Source organism: Macrosteles quadrilineatus, unplaced genomic scaffold, assembly GCF_028750875.1.
Source record: "Macrosteles quadrilineatus isolate MER2022 unplaced genomic scaffold, UCM_ALF_1.0 Scaffold_2__2_contigs__length_208266976, whole genome shotgun sequence".
Classification (NCBI taxonomy): Eukaryota; Metazoa; Arthropoda; class Insecta; order Hemiptera; family Cicadellidae; genus Macrosteles; species Macrosteles quadrilineatus.
Window position 1 is genome coordinate 142,656,006 of NW_026542595.1, and position 17,241 is coordinate 142,673,246.

Genomic DNA, 17,241 nt, shown 5'->3' on the forward strand with positions numbered 1-17,241 from the left:
GTAAGTGCCTAAAATCATTGAATGTACTATATTCAATGCCAAAAGGTGTAAATAACGAACGTAGGACAATTTTCTATATCGTATTTAAATTTATCTTACAATATATAACCACGCAATACTATACTTACTAAATCTTACACGTTTTAACACCACACATTTCTAAGGTAACTTTGACAAATTTCGATTATTTCTTGCTGAACACTAATCGTTGATTCTGTTTATTCCTAGACACTAAAAGAACACCACTGTTAAGTTCTAAATAAATTAAAAGAATACCACTGTTAAGTTCTGAATAAACTAAAAGTTATAACACAGTTTGTTCCTAATAAAAAAAAATGCATTACAATTTATCCAAAAGGAGCTTACAGTTGTACTAGCGTGTATTAGACACCTTTGAAGTGATAAAACTGTTTGTACCAAGGCTTCTTTGCTTGGATGGCGTCAAGTTTGGCTTCGTCATAGTTCTCTATAAACTCATAGAAATTCTCTATGTGCATCGTGTCCACAGACATTACTACAAAGTCCCACGCCGCTCGCCACATTTTCTTGTTCGGACGCCTCTCTGAAAATAAATGCATAATGTAAGCATTTATAAACTTCCATCTATATAAGAACTCTGTTTTAATAATTTGCATTGTGATGATTAACAAAAAAAAATTGTGATGCATTGTAAAATGCGACAAGTTGTGAGCCAAGATAATCCTCTTAGCTTACCGCGCCAAAGTTGCTGTAATGATGTATACTGTATTTTGTCCAAAGCTGTCATAGAAAGCGGCTTTTGTTCACTTAAGTTTGTTGGCAAATCAGAAAATTTATCAATATTTTTATTTTACATTACCAAATACTGTGCTCGCTCCATATGGTAACTAAACGAACGAGTTTAAAGTTATTTCAATTGAGTTGTAATGCACAGTTCATAATTTTTCTTTTTTTTAATTTGGTATGAGCATTTTAATTCCAGGTTTGTAATAATAAAATTCCTTAATATGTGCATGTATATCATAATTATTATTCTTACGTGTAAAATGGCTTTGCAATTAAAAAAAAACTACGTTTTATTTCAAAAATAGGTCATTATTTCTGAAAATGATTATAGGTTAATGTAAATTTTTCGTCTGCCAAATTTAAAAGTTTGCAAAGGTATTGCTATTGTTAGTAAAGTTGTGTCAACACAATAATGCAGCTCAATTATAAAACATACCAACCTAACAGTACCTAAACATAGTTGGGTATGTAAACCTAAACATACTACTGTATACCTATTTCGATTTAGAAACTGTTTAAATTAAGTGTCAAATTAAACACATCCCATCCACAGGTGCTGCAGTTGTAGACAACATTAACTTTTTTATCAGACTCTAAACCAAAAGACATAATGAAGAAAGACAAATCTTTATCTTTTGTAGCATTAGGTCCGTAGTAAAAATTAAAAAAATACGTATACAACTAAAAATAACAATGCGATTTTTACCTGTAGCATCAATGCTTTCTACAAATTATCCTACATCGATACAGTGTTTGGGGCAAGTTTATCGGATAGAAAAGTGTATTAATCCACTCATAATGGCTTTTCCATATCTATGTTAACTTCAAGTGGTCCTATAGTCACTTTTCACTTTTCACATTTTAATTCAAATTATAATACCATTTGTATGCATCAAGTTTTCAATACACACCTTTTACAACTAATCAAATAAACCATACTTACCATGGTGGTCTCCCATGTAGGCAATTTCGACACTTCTTCCGTAGAGTTCTTTCCAGTTTTCGTTTTTGGCTGGTTTCACATACCACCCGCGGCCTTCGTAAATGGTGCCATCGCCTCCAACGATGAAGCTAAAAATATCTTGATTCAGTTACAGAACAGGATGTAGACAAAATTTAATCATAGCTATTTTCCATCACGTATACTGTAGATACCAAATGCTGTGTTAAGTATGGTTTAATAACTCGAAAAATAATAACGTATGATAAAAATATTAATTAAATATTAAAAACCACAATCCAATGCAAATTCATTTGTTTTCGATAGGTTATTTGAATCAATAAATATTACTTGAAAACATCAATTCTCTTTAACAAAGCATTACTAAATACTCGTACGTATGAAGCCTTTGGTGGATTTGGGAAGCATTTTAAGCAAAAGAGTAATTAGTTTTAAGTTCTAATAGGCAGTATAGGCAATGAAAGCCAAACGCTTACACAACATATTCAAAATTTGTATCGATCGATTATGTATAAAACATGTAAATAACATATTTTTACAATAAACCCCCATTATTAGCAATAATCCTTTTTTGCTATTATTCAACTTCCCCGAACTCTAATCTTATAGAGCATCCCTTTTGTAAACTTAGGGATATGGGCACTGGTATAACATGAAACGTGTTCCTTCGATTGTAAAAAAATGACCTGACCCTTTTGTTGAAAATCCCGTGGTCCACTAAGAAGCTATGATTCATTTTACATACTTGACAACTTTTTGGGATATTGATTTAACAATCTTGTGTTAGTACAATGCAATACAAAGAGCGTACTTGTAAGGCAAATCCCTCATCAGTTCCTCCTTCATGTAATACTCCTGCATATCCCTGAGTGTTCGGCAGCACTCCTCGTGGTCCATACATAGTGGCCATTCCTTCTTCTTCCTGTGAGTGCAGTAGGTGAAAATTACGTTAGGAGCTGGCAGTTTTAACTTTTTGGACCCCGTCGGGACCACAGCTCCCCATTCCTCTCTTGAAACCACGTTCACTTCATCGTATAGCTTTACGTCCATCAAGTATCTAAAAGGTGAATTAATAGTTTTGTTGTTTGGTAGGGGTTACGCTTGGTTATTTTAAAGCTGGTAAGTAATTGACAAACTCATAATTAATTTGTATGTGGTCAAAAATCAAATGTAATAACATTTAAAAACGTACCTAAATCCCACCTACGTAATTAAAATGAATATCTGTGACATATTTTCCTAAAATAAAAATAAGTTTTTCCAAAAATTCAAATATTATCATTAACTGTATATTAAATGAATATAGGATAGAAAAATTAATCAGCTTTAACTTTGATGTTTTTTTTATACCGTCTAAAAGATTGACAAGAAAATTAAATCTCTATATCACCCCATATTAACCCATAAATCAAGATTTTCATCTTACAGAAAATAATTAAGCATACACTTCCCACGCTGGAAACTATTATTTTAAAAAAATGTTTACTTCTTCAAGTATTTTGCTCAAATCTTTAATCAAGAATCTTTAAAAAATATGAAAATATTTGTTTTAAGGGGATAAAACGTTAATAGGTGTACAGTATTTAATTTATTCCAACATGTAGGTCATTGATTAAAATACTGAAGTTACTGGACTAAAGAAATGTAGATTTTATATATATTTTAAAATTGTATATCAGAATGAGCATTTGTAGAATACAGGTTCTATGTATTATAAGAGAACTAAATACATTGAGTTTGACCGTGCTCTGTTACCAAACTCTACGGTACTTAGCGTTTCCATAAACCTAATTGTTTTGAGGGTACTAAAGATAATACATCTCACTTCCAAATTAATATAGACAAATTTTATAGCTGTACAGTACTAAACATTTCAACCTCTTTCAAAATTCCAAGCTTAAAAACTGAATGAAAATACTGTATGAGAATTAAGTACCAACCATCTTCCTGAAAATTAACTTTTACATAAAATCTTTTAAAATAATTGTCAATCTTTAACGTAACAATATACAAATACATACATAATTTGTATTTAAATACTTCCATAGACTTTTGTCAGCGTTTTAATTGAATCAAACACCTACATTTACAAATTTATTTTAAAAAATTGAGTAGGCCTACCTATGATAAGTTTGGTTAAAGTAAAGCAAAAATTATCTTGCTAAACCTACCTTGTTATTGCTAGGTTTAGTCATCTACTCAAGTTAAATGGTTACATTTATCCACATCCTAAATAGACTTTCTCTTAGAATCTAATTTTCAAAAGTTTTTACTTAACTACATTTTTATTTGAACACAGAATAAAACAAAGCTTTGAAGGTAGTTAACAATCTTTTGGAGTTGCTTTGTCTACGAGGTTGATTGTTCTTATCACCCATAGACAGACTTATTTACATGGAGATAAACAAAAATAAAATAAAGATAATATTTGTTTTATCTGATGATATATCATCCGTGAATTTCTAAAATCATAAGGTTTGTGCCAAATAGATCAATAGTACTGTATATCTGATGTATATATGATATTTACAATTTAATTTGAGGATTAAATGTATAATTATACTTAAATTTTTTGGTGTGTGCTGTTCTAAAATTTACTTTTTGCTATGGTGCACAAGGTATAGTGTATTTGTATTGCACAAAAATTCCGTTTGGAATGAATTGTGTTTAGTTATTTTATGACTGTTATGTATCAGTAATAAAACTCAGTAACCCTTTTCATGGATATTTGATTTATTTTATATTTATTAATATTTATTTTATTCACATCTTGAAAATATGAAATGAAACATCACAATTCACTATAGTTTAACAGATTTATTGTTTTTCTGAACGAATAAGAGTGTAGTATTCGGAATTTGTAAAATATTTTAGAAGAACAAGTTTAATTAATACATTATATTACTTCTTTATTAGTTGCCATACGTTATGATACATTTTGTACACTATTTATACTTATAACTATATGTAGGTTTGGTTTTTAAGCTTTCATCTTCATAATCAGAACAAAAATACCCAGATTCGTCACTCGAAGTACTTAGCATATCTGCCTCATATTCTGAATCAGATTCTAAAGTTGTGAATGAATCGAACTTGAACAGCGCTTTGTATTTTATGTAATCTTTCTTAAGTCCATATTCTATGAAGTCCCATGCAGTGTACCAGATCTCTTCCGAGAGGTGCGTATCTAAAAATATAGTAATGAGAAAATATTGTATATAAGAAACACTCAGGGTTCCCTTATTATTGAATCATAAGTCCCTTAATTTCGGGTTTCTCATTAATATTCTACCACTTGAGCTAACAAGTTAAAAAATCTTAGTGTATTTAATTTCATATATTAAAACGTGAAGTTTTTTCTACCAATGATTCTGAATCAAGCACTTGACAGATTTCTCACGATTTTCTGTTGAAAGAATTATCATTTTGAGAGGAAAGGAATGTAAAAAACGTAGGTAGTTTTTATTTTGGGCTGTTTTCTGATTTACAGCCGACGCCGTTAAGATTTTTTAAATGTGATATAAGTAAATTTAAATAAAAGCTGGGTTTCTTTCTGCAAACTGCAATTGAAATTTTTTTTATTTTTTTTTTTAGGTAAACATAATGTTGATCGGTAGGCCTAGTAAATATATATTTTAAATCATAGGTACTAATTGTGGATTTTCCCACCTTCAAGGGTATTTCGATGTCATGTAATTTGTGATTTGTGTACGTTCCAAAATGTAATGGAATCAAATTATGACGAAAATTTATAGCTTTGTACGTTTTTGTATGTCTATTTAACCATTGCGGTATTATTGTGTCATTTTACTGTTGACGGGAAATACATTCTCTTGAGTTCATCAGATCGTTAGAGTCAGAGATACTTTTATGGGCGCATGTGTAGTAGGTTTATTTTTTTAATATAATAATCTCCAAATCTGCTGAAAATGGGGAGGTTTATTTTCCTTAATGTCAAAGTTTTAAGAACGAGAGTGCAAAAACCATCTGCAAAGTATTGCAAAAGTTTCTTTTTCAGCCTACAAAAACGCCTTTCTTTGTGAATATTTGTTCCTAAGGAAATCCTGTATTCTAGCAAACTTTAGAGCACATTAAAATACCGAGCATGTATCACATATAAAATCTGCTTCACATATACGGTCATTTGCCGTACATTAACATATATAATATTGGAAACTCAATCCTTGGTTACCTTTTTGGCTTTAGTTTACAAGATAAACAAACCTTTATAGTCTCCAATGCTGCCAACATACAGGTATCTGCCCTGCCTGAGATGTCGCCACTTTGGCATATAAGGAGGTGCAACAGTCCACCCTCTTCCTTCATACACTCTGCCGTCTCCTCCCAGCATAAAACTACATACGAAAAATGGTAATAAATGTTTTACGTTACAGTGTATTTATTGCAAAAACTACCACAGTCTGCATCATATGTTGTGCAATAATCTTTACCATGCTCTTTAACATCTTCAAGGGAAGACTCAGCTTCCACGAATCGTGCTTGCTTTGCTGAAAGTATTACAGTTATGAAAAAATAATTATAGAAAATTATTAGTTTAGATAGTAACAAACAAAACAATCCTTACCCTCTTTCATGTTAGATATTGAATGCCTAATATTGTACTAAATTTATGGTGTAAAACTTTTGGCAAAGCATTAGGTGGAGTTTATTAACATATTGTACCACGTACACTCCCCCCCCCCATACTCAATAAAACATTGTAGATTTTGTACAAGTCTTCTAGTTGAAAATCTCAGCAATGCTCCGGATCAAGATGTGTATTGTTTTAAAGATATGACGAAGCTTGACTACCACAATACTTTTAATCACATAATGTTATAATTTAGATTTCGGGTAATAGGACTTAAATCGAAGGTGTCAGGTGTGTAATATAAGGTGAACCCATAATGTTAAAATTACCACCTGAAGAGACTTATTAAAAGTAGGAGAGTGACTTCACTACGGCAATGAAGTAGAAAATGGACATGTATCCTTCTTTGTGTCAGGTAATAATTTTTTATTGTCAATTCTTTTTCACTAACTCTGATGGTACTGATACACCGAATACAATTCGAAACTTTGGGAAGGAGTGGATTGTAATTGGAAATTGAACCTGAGCCAAAGAATGTGGGGAAATTATACTTGTACAAAATCCCCAACCTTTTCATCAATTTATAAGCAATATGGACTATCAGACAATCTTTTCTTAGCATCAAACGCAGATGATGACACAAGACCAACTTACTTGTATATGATGTCGTGTAGACCCAGAGCAGATCTGGAGAGTTTCTGCTGTTCCTGCATGGTCTTCATGCATTCCTCCTTGGTGTAGCAAGGTTCTGTGGATGTCCTCAACTGGAAGATGACGTAGATGACAGGCAAGATCATCTCTTGGTTGTCCTCTGGACGGACGGGGATGGATTGCCATTCCTCCCTCGGTACAATGGTCAAAGGCATGCCTCATTCTTCATGTGAATGGAGTTTTAAACTAAACAATCATGCAAACCGCTTTTCAGTAGATTTGTTGTATTTGGCTTATTGAAAATAGCCTGTGCCCAAGTTGACAAACCTGTGATTTTTGAAACCATAGACCATATTTTAGAACTACACTCAAAATTAAGATCACAAATTAGAAAATTCTATTTTCTACGAAATTTTTGTAACACTTCACTTTTACGAACACTTTATTTTGCATTGATAAATTCAAGATTACAATATGCCTTGCCTTGCTGGGGAGGTACTTACAAAACATTATTAGAGAAGATTAGAACAACTCAAAATTTTTTCTTGCGAATAATTCTCAAAAAACCTAAACGAACTAGCTCTTTTCCATTATACCAACAGTTATGCATTCTACCAGTTCAACATCTTTTTATTTTTAAAGTCCTGAGATTGTTCTTCATCCGGAGCGGAAACAGAGAAAATATAATTCCAAATCATCCTTACAGTACAAGAAGTTTTGCAAATAAATCTATCAAATTACCCAAAGTAAACAAAACTTTTTTCAGACATTCATTTCAATACTTGGGTCCAAAATTTTACAATCAGCTTCCGCTTCATATTAAAAATACAACAAATTTCAAACACTTTTGTAAAAGAACAATCACTTGGCTTAGTTCTCAACAGGATGTAGGTTATCTTGCCAACTCTTTGGTATAAGATTGTGTTACTGTTACCTTATTTTATGTGTATTTTGTTAACACTTTCTTAGTCTAAGTTTTGCCCAGATGTTACAGCAGGCGGATAAAATATTTGTCATCTGATGCTAGGCTCAACAATTTATTATTTATTATGTATGATTAACCTTTTAACTGGCCACACTACTTGAAAAAGTGACCAGTTTACATTTCTCAACAATTATTATGTTTGTAAAGTGTTTTGTATTATGGGAAATAAATTCATTTATTCATTTATTCATTTATTCATGTTACTTTATTCTTCTAGATTTTTCCTAATGGTATATTGCAATTATTTTTAGAATTTTGTACGAGTTAGTATAACCTGAAAACATTTTTCTCTATGAGGCAGAAATTGATAATTTTTCAGTTTTAGTTTAAAAAAGCCTAATAATTTAAAAAATCAAGTCTTTTCTGTAAAGTTATCTTCATCCTAATCGGTGCGAAAAGTATTTGTGGTATTAAACTAGTCACAAGTGTTAAATGTGATTTTCACTATTGAAAATAATGTGACTTACTTTTACAAAAAAATTACCTGTTTGTTTATTTGACCTGATTAGACGATTCTTCGTAAATACCATTTATGTATAGAGTAAAAAATTATTTCATTAATCATTACTAATGCTAAGTCATAATCATCCATCTTAATTTATGACAAGCGTTTGTTAGGGAAGATTGCAACCTCAAACAATGTTTTCTACTACAATACTGGCCGTAGGGTCTACTGCGTTAAGTTTACTGACCTTTAACACTCCACTTATATCTGCATATGAATAATAAACTTTATCAGGTTCAAGGTCTACAATTAGTCAGTATCTATGTAGCCACCTAAAGATTTACACTGTGGAAATGGCAATAATTTCTCATGATTTGATCAATGTTGATATAAAATGTACATCAACAGTAATAATAATTTAAAGCTATTATTGATATATTTTTCTTAATAATAATGGTTATATATGGTTGGATAATGGTATGGAAATTCCTTGGAGCGTAACAAGTTTAATAATGCAAATCTGTTAACACGAACTTACAGACTATTTACATACCTGAAGTTTCAAAATGTATATAATGTAGCACATCTTTTATTGGGGTAACATGATATTTAACAAAATAGATAAATAAATCAAATTTAATTTTTCGTAGGACCAATAAATTTTGAAAAACAAAAATGTTCAGAAATAACTCTACCTTTAATAGGTTACAAAATTTTCAGCCATTCCTACTCATTTTAAGTATAAATTTTCAGAGATTGATTGGAATGAAGCAAATCGAAGCTCATTGGTAGTTTTCAATCAGTCCAAATCTGTCTTTGACCAAAAAGTGGACTCTTCCATACTGAATCAAATCTAAAGCTGCATCGTACATCTTTTCGCTTGGACGCTTGACTGTAAACAAAACATAATTATACATAAATAGCTTAGTAAGTAAATATTCCTATAAACATTATGCTGGTTTGCTTAGTGATTATTTGTTTATCTGACATTAAATAAAATTCTTTATAATAATAGATTAACACTCCAATATTAATTCTTCTTTCATATGAATAAGCTGAAGACAATTGAGTGCTTGCTATTCTTTACAGTGTTATTAACAGTAGAGTACGATCTATCTATACATAATATTTACTTCCCTTTGTTATTACTTTAAAAAACAAGGAAACACATTAATTGCTGTGGCAGAAGTGCATAATATTATATCAAAGCAAATTTTAATTTTTTTTTAATTTTAAGACCATTTTCTATAACCAAGCTAATTATTATATTAAATAAAGCAAGAATGGTTGGTATTTTCGTAACTCAAAAGCCAAAAGGTTGAGTAAATATTTGTTTGCAAATTTTGATGATTTTAAAGTCAAATAATTTATTATCACCACTATTCTAATAAACTTAGTCCCATTCAAAAAAAAAAATCAAAAACAAAGAAATTTGACGAGAAGCAAAATGAATACACCTATTAACTTTAACTAACTTTAACTACTCTTCTTATGAAATCTTGTGTAAAATTATGTCAAAACTAATTTTAATATACAAATAAGGAAACTTTACTAGCCTAAAAATTATTTAAATACAAGGGGTTAAATTACGTCCCATACTTACAGACATAGTCTCCAATAAAAGCTATTTCAATGAGGAACCCCTTCAATTTTACATACTTCGTATGTGTCTCAGGCAGAACTGTCCACCCCCTGCCTTCATATACTCTGCCATCTCCTCCAACCAGGAAACTGTCATGAAGAAGAAATAATTATACACCAATCAACATACTCTGTTTCTACAGGATACATTGGTTTTTACTAACATAGACATAAACACATAGCAGAAAAACCATTTTGTAATGGGTTTCTGTGGAGAGTATACATAATTTAAAACTGTTCGCGTATTTCACACAAAAAACTACTGTAAAATTAACATACACTATCAACTAACTTTATAAATGACTCTGTATATCATAAAACTTTATTTGTTTTTTAAGATAAGTTTATGATTTTCACTATTAAGGAAGTCAACGTCTGGATTAACACTTCTCTAAGCAATTTAGTTTTACATTTTTCGTTTGTAGGTATGTTCAAGGTTTTTTTACGTTTTTGCATTTGAGAATGGTCCCAACCCTTGTATTGGTCCAATCTAGTGTCAACCTGTTGGTTAGATTAGACCATTAATTTATGTCGAAATGACAAATGACAAATTTAATTTACTTGTTTTAAATGCGTTTAGGAAGGACTTGCGTTATGTAGTTATACAATAGACTATAAGCGTAACTCAGACATATTCCATTAAATATATATTATCTTTCCATAAGTTGAAAGCAGTCTAAAGAAATGCATGTGTGGGACATTTATATTATTTTGTTTAAAAAGTAAAATAAAATATTTATTTGCAAACTGACGTGTAACTAGAAAAACGTCTAGTATACATCACTGCTCTCCAAAACTATACATGAAACACACAACATAATAAATAATAATAATATTTCCTTCTACCGTTGATGAAACGCGTCGTAGACTACAATAATTTGGAACGGTAGAAGGTAATATTATTATTATTTATTAATAACTGACGTTCCGGTAGTCGGAAATGAATTCTTAACAAAACACAACCAGAATTGGGTTCAATACAGGAATGGGAAGTTTACTTTCAGTATCCAAAATCAATGCTACAAGCATAAACTACCAACACACTATAACTTAAGCTTACTTATACGGAATATCTGGAAAGCTTACACTCATATGTCTTTCGATATTTGGAATTTATACTTTGATGTTAAGTCTACTTTTAGTCTCCAAAATCAATGCTTAATGCATAAACTACTAACACACTATAACTTAAGCTTACTTATACGGAATATCTGGAAAGCCTACACTCATATGTGTCTTTCGATATTTGGAATTTATACTTTGATTTTAAGTCTACTACATTTTGGATTCTGTACATCCGTTCAGTCTCCAAAATCAATGCTTAAAGCATAAACTACTAACACACTATAACTTAAGCTTACTTATACGGAATATCTGGAAGGCCTACACTCATATGTGTCATTCGATATTTGGAATTTATACTTTGATGTAAAGTCTACTTTTCGTCTACAAAATCAATGCTTAAAGCATAAACTACTAACACACCATAACTTAAGCTTACTTATACGGAATATCTGGAAGGCCTACACTCATATGGGTTATTCGATATTTGGAATTTATACTTTGATGTAAAGTCTACTTTTCGTCTACAAAATCAATGCTTAAAGCATAAACTACTAACACACCATAACTTAAGCTTACTTATACGGAATATCTGGAAGGCCTACACTCATATGGGTTATTCGATATTTGGAATTTATACTTTGATGTAAAGTCTACTTTTCGTCTACAAAATCAATGCTTAAAGCATAAACTACTAACACACCATAACTTAAGCTTACTTATACGGAATATCTTGAAAGCCTACACTCATATGTGTCTTTTGGATGTTTCTCGCCCTCTTCGAGCATTTCTCCTGGTCGAAGCACGGTTTACATCTGGTAGAGTAGGTAAACATGACCGTTGTGGTGAGATGGGGCTTAAGTTCCACTTTCACAGGGGGTAGAGCGCCCCATTCTGACCTTTTAACTATGACAAGGTCATCAGGTACTCGGGCCCCTTCTTCTGCAACCTCTGAAAAGAGAATAACAATTTGTGGAGGGAAAATCATTTAGGAATATGTCTTGTATATAAAACGTTAGATATAATGTTACTCTTGGTTGAGCTGAAAGAATAACGTTATATAAATATATCAATCGATGGTAGGAACCCTAATAAAATATCACTTGCTTTTAACATGGAAGAATAGCTCTTTAGGAAGTTTAAACCTAAAATAAAAATGGGTGTTCTTATGTGGGAAAACACAATATTTGTCTTAAAACAGGACGTTTTTGTATTAATGCTATTTGAATATACAGAAAAATACGAAATGTTCATCAGAAATCTCTTGATTTTAATTTATAATAAAATATCTCAAGTAAAACTATACCTATGCAAGGTTTGGACTAAGATGTTTCTAACGCCCCTGTGAGATAACAATAAACCGAATCTCCTTTCCTAACAACTATCCTTTCTACCACAACGTATTTAAAGTACTTATGGACTTCTCAGAATACCACAAGAGACCTATCAAATAGACACTATCGCACCAAACCTTCTCTATCCGACTGAGCCAATAGCACAATGTTGGTCTAATCACTACCCTAATTCGACCATAGAATGATTGCTACCCGGTGTTGAATCCACAACATGCTTTTCTGGAAGCAAAGCTTGATCAATGGTCCCTGAAGTTGCTAAATTCCGATAGTCTCATAAAGTTCAATAATTTAAACGTTTAAATAACCATCATTCTTAGATATTTGGATATTTGGATTATATTTCTTAGATATAATATTAACAGGTCGTCGGTTACCTTCCATATCAACCTCCTGCTCATCCATTCCCCCGACCATAAGCATGCCTAATTGTGACGTAGAAAGACTTTGTTCTGCTTCGTATTCTTCACCTTCCTTTTGCTGAGATTCTTCATCTCCCTTTTGCTGAGAACCTTCATTTTCGTTTACTAATTCCATAATGTCTAAGCCTATTGACTAAGAAAACAAGACAAACAAGAAATTACTTACAAAACGTATAGAAATAAAATAGCCCCAAGCCCTTAAAATTAACTCGTTAAACGTTTTAGTAAATTTTTATTTATTCGTAGTTTTGTTTAAAAATAGAAAACCATACGAAAAGAACACATATTTAAAACAAATAATAATATTCTAAGAAATATGAAAATATTGTAATTATTCAAATTAGGTTTCATACATATAGCCGAAATTGTAATATGGAGCTTGTTCTATTAACACTATATCGGTATTACTTTGAAAATACATTTTTAAAGAGTTTTAATGTAATAAAATGTGTCTCTTGAATACAAGAATCGAATGCTAACTCCACCTAACCAATGTACGCCTTAAAATGTTTATGCCTCATAAAATAATCATACTACTTTTTACAGGTTTTAATTTCAAGATAAAATCACTTACTTACTTGTTGTAAAGAGCAACAGATAAAAAATATATTTTTCTTAAACTTTTTCGTTCAGCAAAGCTGTTTAACTCATAGGTATTGTAGCTTGCAAAATTTAAAATTAGCAACAGTAAAAATTTGTTTTAAGTACGTCATAGCTAATTTAGTGTTTTTACTAATTCAGTACATTGTAAATACTAACGGATAGATAAGAACGCTTAAATGGCCAATTTGTTCCACCTCACTTGACTACTCGTATTTCCAAAGAAAGAGTCGATTTAAAATGTATTTCGGTCTTAAGTTTTTGTTCTGCTACGTGCTATTTCACTGTAGTATATTTGTTGTCTACCAGCTGACCAAACAGTACTGGCCTGGTAATTCTATGGGAATATAACAGGACCAGTAAGTGCTTCAAACAAATAGTAATGCAAGCTTTGTGTATTGTTGCACGGAGTATTGAAAGGATTTGGGTTAGTACCTATTGTTATATTTTAGTTTTTTTGGACATTTGAAAAAAAGGTTTGTGTTGAGTTCAATTATTTTTGGCACTTATATTATGTTAGAGAAACATTTCAAAATAAGCGTTTTTGGTGATGGAATACTTGAATATGTGTTTTTTTTAACTTTATAATGATAAAGTCCTTAGTTTCATATACTATACTGGGAAGCCAACACCTCAAAAGATAGTTTTCTATTCTGACTATTATATTGCTTAGATTCATTAAAAGTGATAAACTAACTTTAGGAAAATCAAAAATTCACTTTACCTACATTAGGCTACCTTTATTTAAAAATTTACATGTTTGACACTTTGTTTCAAGATTTTGCCTTTTGGATGAAATTAAAAAAGTAATTTAAAATGGATGACAACGATAAAATCTTCTTAACCTCTCACAGGGAACCAATATCACACTCGCATGCTTTGTAGCATTGTTTTAACGTACAAATATTCACCAGATTTTCCATAACGGTTTTATGTTCTAGGTAGACTCATACAATATCATAAACGCAGTATTGGCTCTGACAAGGATGGATATCTTAGAGTACTTGCAATGTGTCAAGGATGCTCATTAAATAGTCTGAACACTACGATACTTGAAACTTCATGAAAGATTCTCGAGGTTCCTAGGGACTCAGGATGCATCCTGAGCTTTTAATTACTTGAACAGCCAAAAGGTTAATGGTGTTCCCTAAATGCTTGAAAAGCTTTGTACACCACTTGGTCAATGACACCTCTTGATAAGGACTCTTCTTAATATGTCTTTTGCACTCTGAAATTTCAGGGACTTTTAAAATTTATAAGGCGTAAGGACAGTTTCGGAAGCTTTGAGTATCACTCCTAAAAATGCGAAGACTAAGGGTACTCTCTGGAAAACCTCATGGTTCCCCCAGGTGGCATCTCCCATGGGTCGAGATCATCACGGTCAGTGTCGAAGTAGTATCTTAGTTCACACTCAGGAATCTTACCAGTGTCTGAGCCATGCCTGATAATCTGCCAGCCTTTGTCCCACATATTGCGGGTTGGTTCCTCTACAGAGAAAAAATATAAATATAATAATATAATATAATTATAAATAGTTGACGTATCTCAGTGAAGAAAATAAAGGGGAAGGAGCCGAAGTGAAATAACGAAACTTTAATTGAAGTAAATGAAAAGGACATTCTTGTTGTGGATGAGAAGAAAGTTGAAAGCGAGAAACGGAGAGTGTAATGACGCAAACTTCAAGGGATGGGCTAAATGTTGTGGGGATCTGAAGAATTGTGGAGGACTGCCATTATAGGATGGAATGAAACAGATTATGGACGCTTTGAATAATAAAACGTATTAATGTAAGGTATGTATGTTAGAAAGTACATAATGTAAACTTGTGGGTCAGAGATTAGTGAAATAATTACAACGTTAAGTGTATCTTTTGACAGTTAGTAAAATGAAAACTGTCATCAAATTGTAGCTTAAAAATTTTCAAATCCATGTGTGTAGCCCCTGAGCTGTTGGACACAATGTAAGATTAAATTACTTACGTAATTCCCGTCACAGCTCAATAAAATATGTCTATTCAGGACATGTTTCGGTGTTAAAACACCATCGTCAGCTTCAGGTACATAATGTAGAGTTGGCCAGTTGTTAACATTGTCAGAAGATAAACACAGTACGAACACGAATAAATACATAAAACAATTAAACATTTAAAAAATTCGTGTTCGTACTTACTTTTTAAAATGCACCAGGGAATTCTTTTACTCACAAAAACAAATTTACTCTAACTACCTTTCTTTCACCAATTAATTAATTGTCAAATTGACTATTTCGTTAAGTGCTCTTACTGTATATAAAATAATACATACTGTACACCCATCCCTTCTCACTGTAGTTTCCGATGTAAGCCACCTCAATGCTTTTACCGTACAATTCCGGATATTTTCGGTTAATAACAGGTTTGGCATTGAACCCTCTACCTTCGTAAATGTTATCGTCTCCTCCAATTAGAAAACTAAAATCATAATATCAACATTTTAACACTATTTTTTTTTTTAGTAACAAAATATAAATCTACTGCAAATAAGACATGTGATATGCAACAGAATGTATTTTTCGTTTGTACATTTATCACTATATGTATATTCCATACACTAGAAGCACCAGGATGGTTCTTTGGTTTGCGAGGTCAGCTCCATGCTGCACTGTACGGTAATACAGAGCACCGAACATGTAAGAAACCAACACTACGCAGATTGTTTACTAAATTTAGTGAATTGCGCATTAAACCATTTTTTAAATAAAATGAGATAACCCAAGAACTAACAAACTTTCTACACGCCTGGTTTAGAACTTTACCTGTACCGAATGTCTGGCATACCCCAGTCCATGTGCTGTTTTTGCATGTCCTGCACCAATTTGACACATTCAGCCTTCTTCTTGCATCTTGGTCCACTAGTGTGAGAATATATAATGTACCTGATAGATCGAGTGTTGTCAAAACCATCCTGCTTAATTGGTGGCAGTGCTTTCCACCATTCTCTCTTTACTATTGTGATCTTAGCTGCTGCTAATGCTTTAAAGAAACAATTTAAATTAGTACATAACATTAATACTAGTCTGGAAAATGTGATATGGTATTTAAAGTTCAATATTGTTACCATACCGAAAATGTTTTTTTCGTAAATGTAAATTATGGCCAATATCTTTGGATTATATTGCCATTGTTTTACAGTATTTTAATATTGGATATTGAATTTGAAATTAGTGTAAAGATGAGTGTAAGTTTCGCGAAATAAAAGTTGTTTAAAAATCCATTGTATTACTGTAAATACATTATTAATTTGACAGCTTGTATTGCATACAAAAGTTCAGTGTATTGTATACTTACTGCTCCATCCCATAGGATGATGCTTTCGAAACTTTTTCGTCCTGTAGTGCATTCTTGTTGATACTTTATAATATTAATTTCACAATACATTAAAAGGACACTTGGCGTATTCTCGTCGCTATAACACTCTATTTAAAACCTTACTATATTGTTAACCTATATTTTTAGGACACACAGTTTATAAAACCCATAGTTTTTAAAAAATGATCTTTAAAATCAAAACTATATCCTACTGTAACATCACAGATGTTTAGGTTTCTATTGTGATAGCTTATGATTTATTGGGACTGATAGGAAAAATTGAAATAAGGGCAAATGTGGTACTTTATATAATTATATTTGAACATTCATAACAGTTTATAAACTTATTACATATGTCAAACTTTATGTGGATTTACAAATAGATTTCAGAAGAACTTTTGGTGTTTTATTCACCCTAAA

At 31.5% G+C, this 17,241-nt stretch overlaps 4 protein-coding genes across 6 annotated transcripts; all 4 read right to left on the reverse strand.

The window, feature by feature from the left end:
• Positions 1-103: 103 nt before the first annotated feature.
• On the reverse strand, positions 104-4,076 carry LOC128987782 (peptidoglycan recognition protein 3-like). Of its 2 annotated transcripts, none has more exons than XM_054408799.1 (4): positions 3,898-4,076; positions 2,538-2,783; positions 1,709-1,836; positions 104-562 (listed from the first exon to the last, which is right to left on the reverse strand). In XM_054408799.1, exons 2-4 carry the CDS (start codon positions 2,774-2,776, stop codon positions 384-386), a joined length of 546 nt encoding a protein of 181 aa, XP_054264774.1. In that variant the 5' UTR covers positions 2,777-2,783; positions 3,898-4,076; the 3' UTR covers positions 104-383. The 2 variants fall into 2 exon arrangements, with proteins under 2 accessions (XP_054264774.1, XP_054264775.1); XM_054408800.1 differs by having other exon boundaries at positions 2,538-2,842.
• A 560-nt stretch (positions 4,077-4,636) lies between these two features.
• LOC128987801 (peptidoglycan recognition protein 1-like) lies at positions 4,637-8,692 on the reverse strand. 2 transcript variants are annotated; one of them, XM_054408828.1, is made up of 4 exons: positions 8,646-8,692; positions 6,972-7,214; positions 5,951-6,081; positions 4,637-4,913 (listed from the first exon to the last, which is right to left on the reverse strand). In XM_054408828.1, the coding sequence occupies exons 2-4, from the start codon at positions 7,181-7,183 to the stop codon at positions 4,672-4,674; spliced, it is 585 nt and encodes a 194-aa protein (XP_054264803.1). In that variant the 5' UTR covers positions 7,184-7,214; positions 8,646-8,692; the 3' UTR covers positions 4,637-4,671. The 2 variants fall into 2 exon arrangements, with proteins under 2 accessions (XP_054264803.1, XP_054264802.1); XM_054408827.1 differs by lacking the exon at positions 8,646-8,692 and adding an exon at positions 8,438-8,634.
• Positions 8,693-9,135: 443 nt separating this feature from the next.
• LOC128984335 (peptidoglycan-recognition protein SB2-like) lies at positions 9,136-13,528 on the reverse strand. The gene is made up of 5 exons (XM_054403643.1): positions 13,454-13,528; positions 12,831-13,008; positions 11,821-12,052; positions 10,002-10,129; positions 9,136-9,290 (listed from the first exon to the last, which is right to left on the reverse strand). The coding sequence occupies exons 2-5, from the start codon at positions 12,988-12,990 to the stop codon at positions 9,181-9,183; spliced, it is 630 nt and encodes a 209-aa protein (XP_054259618.1). The 5' UTR covers positions 12,991-13,008; positions 13,454-13,528; the 3' UTR covers positions 9,136-9,180.
• A 1,258-nt stretch (positions 13,529-14,786) lies between these two features.
• On the reverse strand, positions 14,787-16,862 carry LOC128984980 (peptidoglycan-recognition protein SC2-like). Its single transcript, XM_054404353.1, has 4 exons — positions 16,801-16,862; positions 16,269-16,485; positions 15,779-15,924; positions 14,787-14,962 (listed from the first exon to the last, which is right to left on the reverse strand). The coding sequence occupies exons 1-4, from the start codon at positions 16,850-16,852 to the stop codon at positions 14,787-14,789; spliced, it is 591 nt and encodes a 196-aa protein (XP_054260328.1). The 5' UTR covers positions 16,853-16,862.
• Positions 16,863-17,241: the final 379 nt, after the last annotated feature.

Excerpts from the sequence above, each read along its gene's own strand:
- LOC128987782 (XM_054408799.1), bottom strand. The coding sequence starts at position 2,776 with ATGGACGTAAAGCTATACGATGAAGTGAACGTGGTTTCAAGAGAGGAA. Across the intron at positions 1,837-2,537 it reads ATGAGGGATTTGCCTTACAA|CTTCATCGTTGGAGGCGATG; the intron begins GTACGCTCTTTG and ends AGATATTTTTAG. Across the intron at positions 563-1,708 it reads CTACATGGGAGACCACCATG|AGAGGCGTCCGAACAAGAAA; the intron begins GTAAGTATGGTT and ends ATTTATTTTCAG.
- LOC128987801 (XM_054408828.1), bottom strand. The coding sequence starts at position 7,183 with ATGCCTTTGACCATTGTACCGAGGGAGGAATGGCAATCCATCCCCGTC. Across the intron at positions 6,082-6,971 it reads CTACACGACATCATATACAA|TTTTATGCTGGGAGGAGACG; the intron begins GTAAGTTGGTCT and ends TTTCGTATGTAG. Across the intron at positions 4,914-5,950 it reads CAGCATTGGAGACTATAAAG|ATACGCACCTCTCGGAAGAG; the intron begins GTTTGTTTATCT and ends CTATATTTTTAG.
- LOC128984335 (XM_054403643.1), bottom strand. The coding sequence starts at position 12,990 with ATGGAATTAGTAAACGAAAATGAAGGTTCTCAGCAAAAGGGAGATGAA. Across the intron at positions 10,130-11,820 it reads TTTCAAGATATTCCGTATAA|TTTCCTGGTTGGAGGAGATG; the intron begins GTAAGCTTAAGT and ends TCTTCATGACAG. Across the intron at positions 9,291-10,001 it reads TTTTATTGGAGACTATGTCT|TCAAGCGTCCAAGCGAAAAG; the intron begins GTAAGTATGGGA and ends TTTTGTTTACAG.
- LOC128984980 (XM_054404353.1), bottom strand. The coding sequence starts at position 16,852 with ATGCACTACAGGACGAAAAAGTTTCGAAAGCATCATCCTATGGGATGG. Across the intron at positions 15,925-16,268 it reads ATGCCAGACATTCGGTACAG|TTTTCTAATTGGAGGAGACG; the intron begins GTAAAGTTCTAA and ends TTATGATTTTAG. Across the intron at positions 14,963-15,778 it reads TGAGAAGGGATGGGTGTACA|AGGAACCAACCCGCAATATG; the intron begins GTATGTATTATT and ends TTTTCTCTGTAG.